The 14,402-nt window shown below is 40.4% G+C and overlaps 1 protein-coding gene across 1 annotated transcript in view; it reads left to right on the plus strand.

Annotated features, from left to right (window-relative positions):
* The window catches only part of NBAS (NBAS subunit of NRZ tethering complex), a 253,228-nt gene that overhangs the window by 17,059 nt on the left and 221,767 nt on the right, over positions 1-14,402 (plus strand). The window contains exons 8-10 of the mRNA XM_037528501.2: positions 10,391-10,524; positions 12,612-12,745; positions 12,945-13,043. Of these exons, the coding sequence (XP_037384398.1) occupies positions 10,391-10,524; positions 12,612-12,745; positions 12,945-13,043 (367 nt within the window). The remainder of the gene's footprint in view (positions 1-10,390; positions 10,525-12,611; positions 12,746-12,944; positions 13,044-14,402) is intronic.

Here is a 14,402-nt window from a genome sequence, read left to right on the forward strand (position 1 = left end):
GTTTCTGGTTTCACTAGAAATACATGGTATACACACTTTACTTTACAGCTGCCTTATGTGAAGATAAATATTGACAGTGAAAGAGAGCAAGAAGGGAAGCATCTGTAGTCTTGAAATTGATCCTACAGAGGCTCTCGGACTCTTAGGGACTTGCTGGTTCTTAAGCGTCACTAGTGGCCTAGGGCCAGATTTTTGGGGCTCACTCTCAGCCCTGCAGCTGTGTTTAGAGATTAAAGACCAAATGTTTTGAGTTCCCATATGAATGGTGATATTCATTCTGGTCTGTTAGAAGCATTATTCTTATACAATTCCACTTTTACTAGCAGAAAAGGCAGTAATGGAGATCTGATGGCATTATCTTTCCATAGCATATATTATAATTTAAAAGCAAATTTAAAACTTTACACATATTTATATAAACTTTTCTCCCTTTATTATAACTTTGTTTTTTTTTTTCTTTTTTTTTTTTTGCTCTGTCCCTAGATGGTCAGTGGTACTAATATCTGCACCAAGCTAGAAATCTAGATATTTTCTCTTCTGTTTCCTTCCCTTCCTACTTTCTTTCTTTGAAAAATATATGCTAAGTTGACACTGTGTGCTGGGCACTGTCCAGACCACAGTACAGGGAGGAATGAGATACAGGCTACACGATATGCAGGCTTATGGTCTATCAGGGAGAGACAGTTCTTGTCAGCTGTGCTGAGTGACAAGCTGGAGAAAGGGCACCTTAACTTGACCATGTCATGGAATCTGTTTCAGTGGCTCTTGCCTCTGCTTCTGTTCTTCAGCCCTCTCAACCCTCCTTCAGGCTTCTAACATTTTTTACTTGGTTTTTAGCAATAGTCTCTATATGCCCTTCACTTATTTCCACTTCATCCTGCTCACCAGGTTGATTGCTCTTATTTTTTTTTTTTTTTGAAGACATCTATTTATTTATTTATTTATTTATTTATTTTTTAATAGAGGCATGTTTTATTTATTTATTTGTTTTTGTTTGTTCTGTTTATACCATGCACTGCACAGTCAGAAGCGCGGGAGGGTGAGAGAATTCACCAGAGCCAGAGGGGGAGCAGAGCAGGCAGAAGTCCGAAGCACACTGCTGAGGGGAGCAGCGCGGCAGGAGAGGCCCGCGCATGTGGGACCCTCCTCCAGTGGCCGGGGAGCAGCCGGGGATCAAACCGGCGCCGCAGAGGCTGCGGGCAGCCTCGCAACCCAGCGCTCAACCACTGCGCCACCGGGGAGGCCCCAGGTTGATTGCTCTTAAATGAGAATTCTGTCAGGTTACCTACCCATCAAATCTGGCTCCATAGCTTTCTAGATATACCCTTGAACAAGTTACGTTTCTTCTCTGAATCTTAATTATCTATAATATGGGCCTATTTTTAGATCGGGTTGTAAAATAATTAGGTGATCTTGTGTATGTCAAGGTCTTAGTGTAATGTCTAATACATAATAACATGTTAAACCACTGTTACATTATTAATATTACTGCTACTATTAGTCCCATTATTTTGCCTAAAGCTTTCTGCTGTTCATCATGACTAGAATGCAGTTCATATTTTCTACTCTAGAACACAGACTTTTCACAGGTTGCCCGTCTGTCCTGGAATATTCCCCTGCCATGTGTCCTATGATCTTATACAAAGCTTGTGTTTTCCAACCTGTCACCTGTTTCATGCCTGGGTACAGAAAGTTCTTTAGTCTTGATGTTTCCACCTTCTTAGTTTCAAGCATCAAGCGTCAGCTCTTCTGGAAAACCTTTCTTCCTTTCTCTCTTCCCCACTATTTGCACATTTATGTTTCCTAGTATGTATCTGTGCCTGGGTCACAGCACTTCACCTAATCCTCTATCCTGCTGATTTGCTTGTCTGAATGCCAGTTAGATTGTAAATTCTTTGAAGGCAGGACTGTGTTTTACTCATTTCTTTTTTAATTCCTAGTGCCTGGTATGTTGTCTGGCACATAGCAGGCACACAGTTTTTGACCCTAGTAAGTGATGGCACTTTGGAGCTTTTGAAATGATTCTTATCAGTGAATATGAGCGAGGTGTTTGTTTCCTGTGAGTTCATTTTAGAAATTCATGAGTGTATATGTGTTTATCACACTTCATATTATATTTATCATATGTATATAATGGTCATGATAGTCATGCTTTTTTACTTGTAATATGCACAACTGTTATACCAAGAATGAACAATAAGGGTAGAGAAGAGGCCCTGATTATTTAATGTCCTTTTGAGAATAATAGAAGGGGAGTCGTGTTTGTGAATTTCTAAAATTTGAGGCTCTAGTCTCGAAGTTACCTATAGTTTTGTTTTTTTCCTCAAACAAATATTTAATAAAGTAGACTGGACCTGGCTTCAATATTCCTTAAGGATCAGGAAGTTCCCAGATGAGTAATTTTGGGGTTGTTCAATGCCCTTTCCCAGTGCTGCCCTTTTGTTGGGTGAGGTTTGTGCTGGGCTTCTCCGGAGCGTGTGCAAGGGGTGAGTCTGACCTACTTGGTCTTTTTAAGCTTTGACACTAGACATCTGCTCTTAGCTGGCAAGTAAATTGAGAATCTACAAGTTAACTTGAAAGTAGGAAGCTTAACCCTTTTGCATTTCACACACAAATATAATATTTTGTTAGCGTTTTTAGTGTGGATAGTTAATATGGCAGCATGAATGAGATAATAACGCTTTGGGAACTAGTGTTTTATTTTGTTGGCTTCTGAATGTGTGAATTTATGACCTTAATGCTGCATTAAATGGCTTCTTTCCATTTCATATAATGTGAGGTTATGATCATTTGCTTACTATCTGACTCATTTTTATGGGAAACTCATGTGCCAAATGATATTTCATGTGAATGCCAGGAGAAAAAAGGAGCCAGATAGTTGTTAATGCATTTTTTTTGAGACTACATATTGCAGAGTCTGTTGACTGCAGTAGGAGCTATTTGGTTCCACTTTGCTATTTTTCAATTATTGTTTTATAAAGTATGTGCCATTCGAGAATGTTTTAGTGTGGATTGCGACTTGTTTTAGCTCTTATTGCCAGGTCATAAATAGTAATTCAGTCTTCTCTTTTCTGTTATGAATATTAACCTAAAAATAGCCATGGAATTAGACTTTCTTAGAGCTGTACTATTTTAGTTGAGACTTTCTCATGTTTCTGGTGTTGAGATACTATCAACCAGACCTGCCCGTGGTAAGCAGCCTGGCTAGCTGAAAAGAAGCTCGCACCCCATGGGCCCACGCTGGCTCTGTGGGCCCTATCCAGGCTGCCTCCCACTCCAGTAGCCTCTTCAGTTCACCTTTGTGTGACATGTGATCTTGACTTTCTTGACCCAAAAAGTTGGGGAGCATCGGCTATTTGAAGTGCCAGATTTTGAAATGCACATTTCCTTCCAGAACTGTGATTCAGCAGCCTCAGCTTATCAGAAAACTATTACCCTTTCTGTATTTTTTAAGAGAAAAACATTTTCTGTTTTGAAAAAATACACATTCTCAATAACAACATTAGTAACTGTGAATGAGCAACAAATAGAAAATACAAAGTACTTCATCCAGAGGTAAGCACCATTAACCTTTTATGATCTGTCTTTCAGGTATTTTTCTGTAACACCTGTTACTGTAGATAAGTTCTACAGCAAAATAAAAATTTTTTAAATCTGCTTTCTTTGCTTAAGGGTAGCTGTTAAGTGTTTAGGCTGGAGTTTTAAGAAGAACTTTCAAAATACCTTTTTTCCTGATAGCCTTTTAGGTGTTAGGATATGGGTCCCAACTGGTCAGATCACCCAGAAAGGGCCTATCCATTTCACCTTGGAGCCGCAGGTATCTTGGTGTTGTGCTTCTCACCAACAAGATAGAAGCAGCCACTACTGGGCCTTGTGCAAATAATCACATGTGACGTAATAAGGTAGCAGATTATTGTAGCTGTGTTTATGGGGACATTCACTTTTTTGTTTTTGTTGTTGTTGTTGGGTGATTTCTTTTTACTTTGTTATAAGTGTCGTGCTGGTGTCAAAGGATGAGTTGGCAGACATTTTTTTGTTTTCTCAAGAGTTTGTTCAGAATTGGGATTAATTTCTTTAAATATTTGCTAGAACTCACCAGTGAAACCTGGAGTTTCCTTTGAGTAGGTCTTTAATCCTGCTTAAATAAAAAAAATAGATAGAAAACTTTTGAAGTTTAAAAATTTTCAGTTTCCTCTTGCTGCAGTTTTCCATGGAATTTTCCTCTAACTTTTAGAATATATTGGTCTAGAGTCATGTACACTCTTCCTGTAGTGTCCCCTGGCCTTTCAGGTCTGCACTGCTGGCCTGCCTTCTCGATGTTGGTACTTTGGGTCTCTCTTTTGTCCTCATCAATCAGGTCAGCATTTTTTTAATTTATTCTTTAATAAAAGTTTAGGTTTTGATTTCTTTTTCTATTTGTTTTCCTTGCTTTTATTTTTATTATGGAATATGGGAGTTTAGATCATTGACATCTAGTCTTCTTATATGAACTTTAAAACCTGTTCTAATGGAAGCATCTTTTACTATTTATCTAATTTTATTCTTTTGAGGTCAAAGAAAATATACAATGTGATTTAAAACTTTTAAACTTATGAAGTCTAGGATACATTCCTTAACTGAGGAAAATTTGTATAAAATAACTTAATTAGTTTCTAGAGATGGTGTAGTTATAGGCTGCCTGTTTTAGAAATGTCAGTTACATTGAGTTGGGTGTTTGAACTGTTCAATTTTAGGATCTTTACTAATTTTTTCTCAATTACAGGGAGAGAAGGGTTGAAATTTCTAGCTATACTTATGCATTTTTAATTTTACCCTTTATCAGTCTTTATATATTTAGGAACTCTAGTTTTCAAGTATGTATACATGTTATCTTCTTTATAAATGACTCCTTGGCATGGTGAATGCCACTTTCATGCCTAGTAATACCCTTGTCCTGGAGTCTAATATTAATATAGCTAATGTAGCTTTGATATGATTAACTTATTTATATATAGCCTTTTATCTCCTCTTCCATTTAATCTGTGTATTTGTATTAATGTACATCTCTTGTAGAAAGCAGCTAATTGAGTCTTGCTTTTTTTTTTTTTTTCAGATTGACAATTTCCATCTTTTACTTGGAGTATTTAGAACATTACATTTAATGCAATTATTGATCTGGTTAGGTTTAATTCTACCTTCTTGGTACTTGCTTTTCTATCTTGTCTCTTCTCTAAAGGTATTTTTTTACAGTTTACAAACTGTATTATTCTACAGTCTATCATTTCTGGGTATGTTTCTGCTGATAGTTTTCTTATGATTATGGGTTCTGTTTCCCTGCTTCACATATCTAACACCTGTAGGTTGGGCGCTCAGCATTATGGCTGTTAGGCTATTGATTATGTTATTGAGTGTCAACTACTTGTCTTCCTTAATGGCACTGAGCTTTCGTTCTGGGTGGGGGCTGGGAGGGTGGGGGAGTGAATTTCTCTCTGGATCAGCCTTTCTAAGTCTTATTTTTTTTCTGTGTGAGATGGTATAAAATAGCTTTTACTTAAAGGTTAGATAAGTCCTGTTTGCAGGGATCGCTAATGAATATCTTAAAGATTTATTTTTATTTATGCATACAAGAGCTGGGGTACAGGCCAGAGATGTGGGGGATGAGAGGATTCACCAGAGACAGAGTGGGGAGCAGAACTGGCCGACTGACTGAAATACACTGCTGAGGGGAGCAGTGGGCACGACAGGAGAGGTCTGCTGTGCCATGTGGGTTGCTCCCTGGCTGGCCAGGGATCAAACTCATGCTGCAGAGGCTATGGACAGCTTCATAGGTTGCATCTTAACCTTGTGCCACAAGGAGGCTGTGACACTGTTATTTAAATGTTTAGTCGTCGATCAGCTTTTCTGCTGTCTTTCTAGCTCCACTTGTTTGCTCTTGTTCAATGATTCGTAATTCAAAGTCAGAGAATGTAGGCAATGTTTCATGTTGCAAAGGAGGAAAAACTGGCCTTAGTTATCTTCCCGAGGACATCCCAGCCCTGTGTGGCAATGCTGAGACAAGTACGCCCCCTTTGCACTTGCCCCCCAGGCCCTGGCTGTGAAAGTAGGAATAAGAAGGTACCACTCCTGACATCTTGGAGCTTATGGCCTAATGACTAAGACAGACAACGGAAAGTAGAAACTGTTCAGGACTGGAACTGTGGAGGAGGTGAGATCATTGGGATGCAGGAGAACAGTGGGGCTTGGAGGCTTCTTAGATGGTGTCGGATGCTCCTCAGGAAGTGTATTTAAGGGGAGACCTGCAAGATGAAGAGGAGCCAACTCAGGGTCTAGGGTTGAGCGTTCCAGGCAGAGAACATGGCACTGACGAAAGCTCTGAGGGAAGAGCTGGCGGCTGGGCTTGTTCCAGAGGCTGTGCCGGTGCAGGGCTGAGGGCAGGCGAGCAGTTTCACACACACGAGCCCAGGCCCTTGTCAGATCACCTGTCCACTGTACCTCAGGCTCTTTGAATAGTTTTCAGACGACTCCATTGACACTTGCTTTGTGAAAATCTGTACTGTTATTCCTCTCTAAAACTGCAGAGGCAACAGGAAAAGCCTAGTGATAATGTCTTTATTTTCACGTTGTTATATGAAATCTTATCTTGTAATGAAAACATATCTTTATCTGGGTCAAAACACATGCTGAGTTTTCTGGAGCTTCTGGTTATAACTAGAAGTGATAGTAAAAACAAATCCCCTCAGATGGAGCTTATTTCAGACAGATACTGAATGTAGTGCATAATTCTGTTTATCCTATCAAAATGAAATAAGAGGAAAATCTCTTATCACAGGTAAAATAGCAGTAATGAAAAATGTTGCTCTTTCTTTAGCATATGAATTTTCCAGGGCATTAAATTGCCTCTTGCTTGTGTTTATGTAGCATCTGTATGCGTGGGTTGTGTTTATCATTTTGTGCCTATGTTTACATCCAAGTTTGAAATTTTTTTCTTTTGGCTGTTTGAACACAGAATATTCATCCTTTCAATTTTACTCCCGTTAAAAAAATTGCTTTTCTGGGATGTATGTGGTATCTTTTTTTTTTTTTTTAAAGATTTATTTATTTATACAAGCACTGGGTACAGTCAGAAGCGCGGGAGGGTGAGAGAATTCACCAGAGCCAGAGCGGGGAGCAGAGCAGGCAGAAGGACCGAAGCACACTGCTGAGGGGAGCAGCGGGCGGCAGGAGAGGTCTGCGTGCCATGTGGGACCCTCGCCCGGTGGCCAGGGAGCAGCTGGGTATTGAACCGGTGCTGCAGAGGCTGCGGGGAGCTTCGCAACCCAGCATTCAACTGCTGCACCACTGGGGAGGCCCTGTATGTGGTATCTTGTTAGACTTTAGTAAAATCTATTAGGTCCGCCTATCTTGGGAGTTTCTCTCTAGAATTTTTTGGGACCTGTTTTTAACCTATTGATAGTCAAAATTAAAAAAGTCATTGACTTTTCCCGTATATAGAACATGCATTTAGAGATCAAAGGTAGTCTGAATTCCACACAGTGCTTCTTTTGGTGGAGAAAGGACTTCAGTTGTACGATTCACATTTAATTGTTTGGCACTCCTTGAAGGATGGTGATCTCTACCTTGCCCTGTTAAAAGAAATTTTTTTGAAGACTTAGACTAGACTCGTGAATGAAACATTACTCACTTTCTGTTCTGAGTCCACGGAACATGGTAATGAGGAATAAACCGTTGCCTCTGATTTGAGGAGATCAGACTTGTGGGGGAAATCATCAAGCAAATAAATAATATGATGTGATAAATGCTAGGAAAGGTTTTTGTTCCCCATATTTGAGGCATAGAGAAGAGAGCAGTTAGTTTTGTGGTGTCAAGGAAGGAGGAGCTGAACATTGCCACAGGGGGTTGTAATGAACAAGAGCCCTTTGAATGACGTTGGCGTGGACATGTCAGTGGCGGCGGCCATTTATGTGAAGGACACGGGGACTCTGGCAGTGTTGTTAGCTCACTTGCCGGGCGGCTGTGTTCTTGGTTATTGCATGTGAGACACGGGAAGGGGTGGGCGGTGAAGCTGGAAAGCTGCACAAGGGCCCTTTGGGAAAGACCCTTTCATGTAGATGGAGGAATCTGGACTTGACTCTGTGGACATGGAAAAGCATCAGGGATCTAAAAGCAACAGCATGATGCGATCTTTTTATTTTTGAAAGGTGCCTTTGCTCGTATGGGAGGAAGGACGGGAGGGAGTCGAGGCGCCTGTAGGTGGAGGAAGGCCAGTTGGGAGGCTGTGGAGAGTGTGTGCTGGGGGATGAGCTGGGATTCCAGTGGGGGAGTAGAGAGAAGGGGTAAAGCTCTGAAGTATTTCTGAGACAGTCCCAAGGTTGAATCCAGGCTCTGGCTGAGGCAGCTTGGGAAGGCGGATGCTCCGTTCTGGGCTTCCCTCTCGCCCGAGCCCCTTAGTAGTTGGAGACTCTTGCTGGTAGAGGGAAGACACCAGCCCCACCAATCTCTTGAATTTGGTGATTTTAAATAAGAAGAAACTGAAGTGAACAAACACTAAAGATCTCAAACTAACTCTTTAGAGTTTCACAGTCTCTTTTCCTTTGCTGCTGGTAGCTTCCCTCCTCCCCTCCCTCCCCTCCCCTCCCCTCCCTCCCCTCCCCTCCCCTCCCTCCCCTCCCCTCCCTCCCCTCCCTCCCTCCCTTCCTTTTTTCTTTTCTAGATTTATTTATTTATACAAGAACTGGGGTACAGGCCAGAGGCGTGGGAGGGGGAGATGATGGCTTTTTTCCTATTGAACTGAAAAATTTGGGACCAAAAAATCACAGGTCTTGTCAGCTGTTTAAGGTTTTGAGTTTTAAAATCTCAGAACTGCTTTACGTGTGTGTGTGTGTGTGTGTGTGTGTTTCTTACTAATATACATTTCTTGCTAATGCTGTGTCACAGTTATACAGCTTTGTATTTCTTTGGCATCTGTGTTTTTGTATTTAAAATATCTGAATTGGAATTTTCATTTTTTTCATTTAGAAAAGCTAAACTCGTTGAATTGGAGTTAATTTTCTGCCATTCTCTATGCTTTTGAGCTCTCTTAATTTCATGAGTATTTTGAGTAGCTCGTTCCCAAGCCTTTGCCAGTCCAGTGCATGCTCAGGGCTCAGGGCATCCGCAGGCTTTGTGTCTAAGGGAAGTGCGCAGAGCTTCTGTGGTCTCCCAGTTTTCCTGATTTCTGAGGTTTCTGAGAACTGTTTTATTTTTCTTTTCTTTTGAAATGACCATTCTTTATTTGGGTTACTAAATGAACTCTCTAAAGCTCAGATGACCATGTGGGGTTGAGTGGCCTGTCCCTTGCCATGTCAACAGGGCACTGCCTGCCTGGGTCGCCCCCTGATTCCACTCAGGTGAAGTGGCGTCATTCGGCCTTAATGTGCAGAAAAGCACCATTTCATTATTATTCCTACCACCTTTTTTTTTCATTAGTTCTAATAAGGTATATATTATCTTGAGTTTAAACTGATAAATCAAAATCTAATTGCTTCTTCTTAAAGAAATACTTTAAGAAACTAACCCATTTAAAGTTTTTATTTTGAATTGTCACTGCAAAGTGCTTCTTAAAACAGATGCCACATTTCAATTGCAGATGCAGTATTTTGACTTTTGCAAGGCCAAGGTCAGGGGAGGCAAGTGAGGCCCTTGCCTCTGGGGCAGCATTTAGGGGGATACCCCTACCCCCCAAAAACCCCTTAACAATCAAGTAAAAAAAGATTTATTACAATATTTATTTTTAATCTTTATTGAGTTACCATTGACTGTAACATTTCAGGTGTACAACATTCTGACCCGATATTTGTCTTGATTGGGAACTGATCAGCACCATGAGTCTAGTTGCCATCTGCCACCAGACATGTTGCAAAACAGTTTTTTTTGCGATATAGGGACTTTCAAGATCTATTCTCTTTCCTATGGTTCCTGCCCAGAAGGTGCCTTAAACTTGGGCAGTCTTCTGGGCCTCCGTGGCGCGTCTTTTGGCCGACCCTATTTGGCTGAGCATGAGGGGATGGGTAACTTCGGGTGTTTTCTTGGGAAACTATATCCCTTCTCTTAATCCTATTACAGTTCTTTTCTATGGAAACAAAAACCTGTTCTCTTAGCAACTTTCAAATATGCAGTGCAGTATTAGTAACTGTATTCACCATGTGGGATGCATGTTATATCCCTTTGAGTTATTTATTTTACAACTTAAAGTTTATACTTTGGCCCTCTTCACCTTTACTAACCCACCTCCCTCCGCCACTCCCTTCTGGCAAGGGAACTATTCTATTGAACTGAAGCATTGGAGATCATTAGGAGGTGCTGATGTAGCTGAATACCATACGTGCTGGCCATCTTTATAGTATATTATTAAAAGCATTTCTTTTCATTCTAGTTCCCAAAGACCCGAAACCCCAGTGGAGACGTGTAGCGTGGAGTTATGATTGCACCTTGCTAGCCTATGCTGAAAGCATGGGCACTGTGAGGGTGTTTGATCTCATGGGAAGTGAGCTCTTTGTTATTAGCCCGGTATGTATATCCTTTAAAGGAACATGTTGTTTTGGGAATGCCTTTGGGTCTGAGTACCTAAATGAATGAATGTGAAGAGGGGAAATGAAAATGAGAATAAGTTTTGAACTTAAAGATGCTCGGAATATTTATTTAGTTATTTATTCTTTGTATTTTGTGATGCTCTACCTGGATATAGTCTACCATTATGAAAATGTGGTAGGAAGCACATACTAAACAGAGGTACAGAAAGCTATTATTAATTTCCAGGAATGACTTTGAGAGTTATAATTTGTTACCCTAAAAGAACAGGAATTGAAAGGGAGAGTGGAGAAAAAAATTAATGGTAGTAATAACTTGTGTTTGAATAGTGCTGTATACTTTATTAATGGCTTTGATATATAATCTTATTTAATAATTACAACAAGGTTTTGAGTAGATTGGGCAGATACTGTGCTCATTTTATAGTTTAGGAAGCTAAATTGAGAGTAAAATGAGCCCCCCTCACTCCGCAGCAGTCAAGTTAATAAATGTCTCTTTTAGGAATCCAGTGCTTTTTGCTTTGTATGCTCCTTCCTCAAGTGAGCAAGATACAGGGGCAGGTAGAACAGTGGTTCTAAATCTGGCTGCATTTTAGGATTACCTTGGAAGTTTCGTAAAGAAAAAGAAAAGGAAAATTAATTACTGGATTGCCCAGGCTCCACCCACAGGAGATCTGACTTAACTGAGCCACGTGGGCCATGGACATTAATGGTGTTTGTGTCTTTCAGTTGATCCTAGTGAAAAGCTAGGGATGAGAACCAATGATTCCGATGATTTTTGCTCAGAAAAACTTGGAAATGTTCATTCAGTTCATATTACAGAAGTCCTGGGGGAGTCAAACTAAAAAGCGTGGCTCACTGATTTCTAGGTTAGCACCATCTAATAGGAATGAAATGTGATCACATGTATAGTGTTAAATTTTCTAGTAACTGCATGAAGGAGAGTTAAACAGTGAAATTTATGTAATATGTTGTATTTTATATTAAATTATTTTATTGAGTAATCCAAAAGATACAAAATGTCACTTCAACATGTAATTTGAAATTAATGAGATATCCTAAATTCTTTCTTACTACTAAGTTTTTTTTTTTTTTTTTTTAAGATTTATTTATTTGTTTGTTTTGTTTGTTTTGTTTATACAAGCACTGGGTACAGTCAGAAGCGCGGAGGGCGAGAGATTCACCAGAGCCAGAGTGGAGAGCAGAACAGGCAGAAGGACCGATGTACACTGCTGAGGGAGCAGCGGGCGGCAGGAGAGGTCTGCGCGCCATGTGGGACCTCCTCCGGTGGCCGAGAGCAGCCGGGATCGAACGGCGCTGCAGAGGCCGCGGGCAGTTTCGCAACCCAGCGCTCAACCGCTGCGCCACCGGGAGGCCACTACTAAGTTTTTTGAAATTTGGTGTATATTTTTTTATTTGTAGCATATCTCAATTCGATCTAGCCCACTAGTCAATATCAGGTGATCAGTAGCCATATATCAAGTGTTTAGTAGCCATGTGTGGCTACAGTATTTTATTTTGAGACTCTAGACAGTGAGGAGTCATGTAGGGTGATAAGCTTTATTTTATGTACTTCCAGAGCCTTCAGATCTTTAGCAACTTAGCCTAATAATTAGTTGATGGAAAAAGGTTGGCATTGAGTATTTTTAGTGTCCATTTCTTTAAATTGGTGAGGAGGCAAATGGAAAGTAGTTGGAGACTTTTTTTTAGCATGTTACTGCTGATATTGGAAGTCAACATTTGAGAGCTTATGTCTGAATTCTGTGTCTTAGAATTTTTTGAAGCTGAATGTTGGCATTATTTTCTTTTTTGCGATGTGTGGACTCTCTGAATAGAAATTCATTTATCTAGGTGAACATCTCATCCAAAGAAACCACATCTGTGGTTTCAGCCTGTGGTTGGGAGGGCCAGTCTAGACTTGTATGAATCTTCAATGTGCAAATTAATTCTGGAGCCTTCTTATTTCTAGTGCTCCTGGTGAGATCAGTACCCCAGATAGCCTCCAATTATACATTTGTTCATTCTCTCTGGTATCTTTGTAGTAACGTAATTTCTTTTTTCTTGTAGGCATCTGGTTTAGCAGGTGATTTGAGCTATGCCATTGCTGGATTAATATTTTTGGAGTATAAAGCAAGTGCACAGTGGTCTGCAGAACTGTTGGTCATCAATTACCGAGGAGAACTTAGAAGTTACCTTGTAAGGTAAAAGTATACTGGGGAAGTTCTATTTTTTAATTTTAGTTTTTCTTTAATTTTATTAATTTGTCAGTCTTGTGCATAATAACATAATTTTGGGGTTCCCTCCACATGTATTTGCTGTTAATTGTAGACATTTCAGTGGGTGTTTGGTGGTATATCACTATCGTCTAATGGTATTTATTACTTACCTTCTTGAATTTAGTGTTGGAACAAATCAGAGCTATCAAGAGAGCCACTGTTTCAGTTTCAGTAGTCACTACCCTCATGGAATCAACACCGCTCTTTACCATCCTGGTCATAGGTAAGGAGCCTCTGGGTTTCGTATTTGGTGGAGTTGGGGCAGGGGTGTCAGAGTCTTGGCACAATTCTGACAGAAGAAATTGTCCATTTTGATTATTTATTTGCATTCATCATTTTCCTTCTCTTGTGCAGTGTTACCTTCTTATCTGTAATATTGTTGTAGTCATCTTGGAACATTCCTGCTCATTCTGTTGTATGACTGAGCTTCTGAGCCAAGTCGCACACTGGAATACTCCTGGGGGATTTTCTTCTTCTAACAGTCAGAATTGTATTTTTCTCATTTGTAAAATGAATGCAGTACCTGACTCCTCTCATTGTTGAAAGGATGATAAAATACTGCATAAAAGTGCCCTGCAGAGAAGGACCCTGTCTATATCACTTCTTTTCCTTCTTTGCAAACGAGGCCTGCGTTGACTGCACCGTTGCTTCCTACGGCTTTACCCAGCTCACAGGTGTCGCTTCTCTCTGTATTTGCCTTCTACATGGAGGGTTCCAGGAAACTATTTGGCATATTCTTCTTACAACATTTCTCCCTTTAATTTTGTTGTTGGAGGATGAAATTGATATATATCTTGCAAGTTAACCAAACTAGCTCTTTGATTCTCCAACAGGGAAGGCTATGACGTTGTAAGTCAGACAAAGTGAGCTCAGGTTCTGACTTAGAGATTTTACTCTGTGTCTGTTGGCAGGTCCTTAAACTATCTGACCCTACACATACTTAAGTCTTTCGATTGAAAATGTTTGCAAGTGTTGGATCCTGTCCATAGCAGCCATGGCCTTTTAGCAGCCTTTTTTATACTTCAGATCTTATACTTTGCTTGCGTAGCTTCACATCATCTTGAATTTAAATTTTGCTCCTAGAGAGGAATGGGGTATGTTTTGCTTTCATATACCAGCTCCCGGTTGTGCGTTTGCGGTGCTGTCCTGCCGGATGTGCACATTGCTCCGCGTGCTCTCGTCGCTGGCTTGGTTTTGTTATCTGACCTCTTTATGTTTAAATCTTCTTTGGCACCATATTTTCTATGTTCTTTAATGCTTTTACATTATTGCCTGCTTTGTATTACATCTTTGCATTGAAAGAATGCCTTTGGTTGAGTTCAACTTGATTTTGTTTTATTTATTTATTTTTTAAAGATTTATTTATCTATGCATACAAGAACTGGGGTGCAGGCTAGAGGTGTGGGGGGTGAGAGGATTCACCAGAGACAGAGTGGGGAGCAGGCAGATCTACTGAAATACACTGCTGAGGGGAGCAGTGGGCAAGACAGGAGAGGTCTGCCACACCACGTGGGTAGCTCCGGCTGGGGATCAAACTCATGCTGCAATGGCTGCAGACAGCTCCATAGGTTGTGTCTTAACC

This window comes from Talpa occidentalis, unplaced genomic scaffold (assembly GCF_014898055.3).
Source record: "Talpa occidentalis isolate TD23 unplaced genomic scaffold, MPIMG_talOcc4v2.1 talOcc4.5, whole genome shotgun sequence".
Taxonomy (NCBI): domain Eukaryota; kingdom Metazoa; phylum Chordata; class Mammalia; order Eulipotyphla; family Talpidae; genus Talpa; species Talpa occidentalis.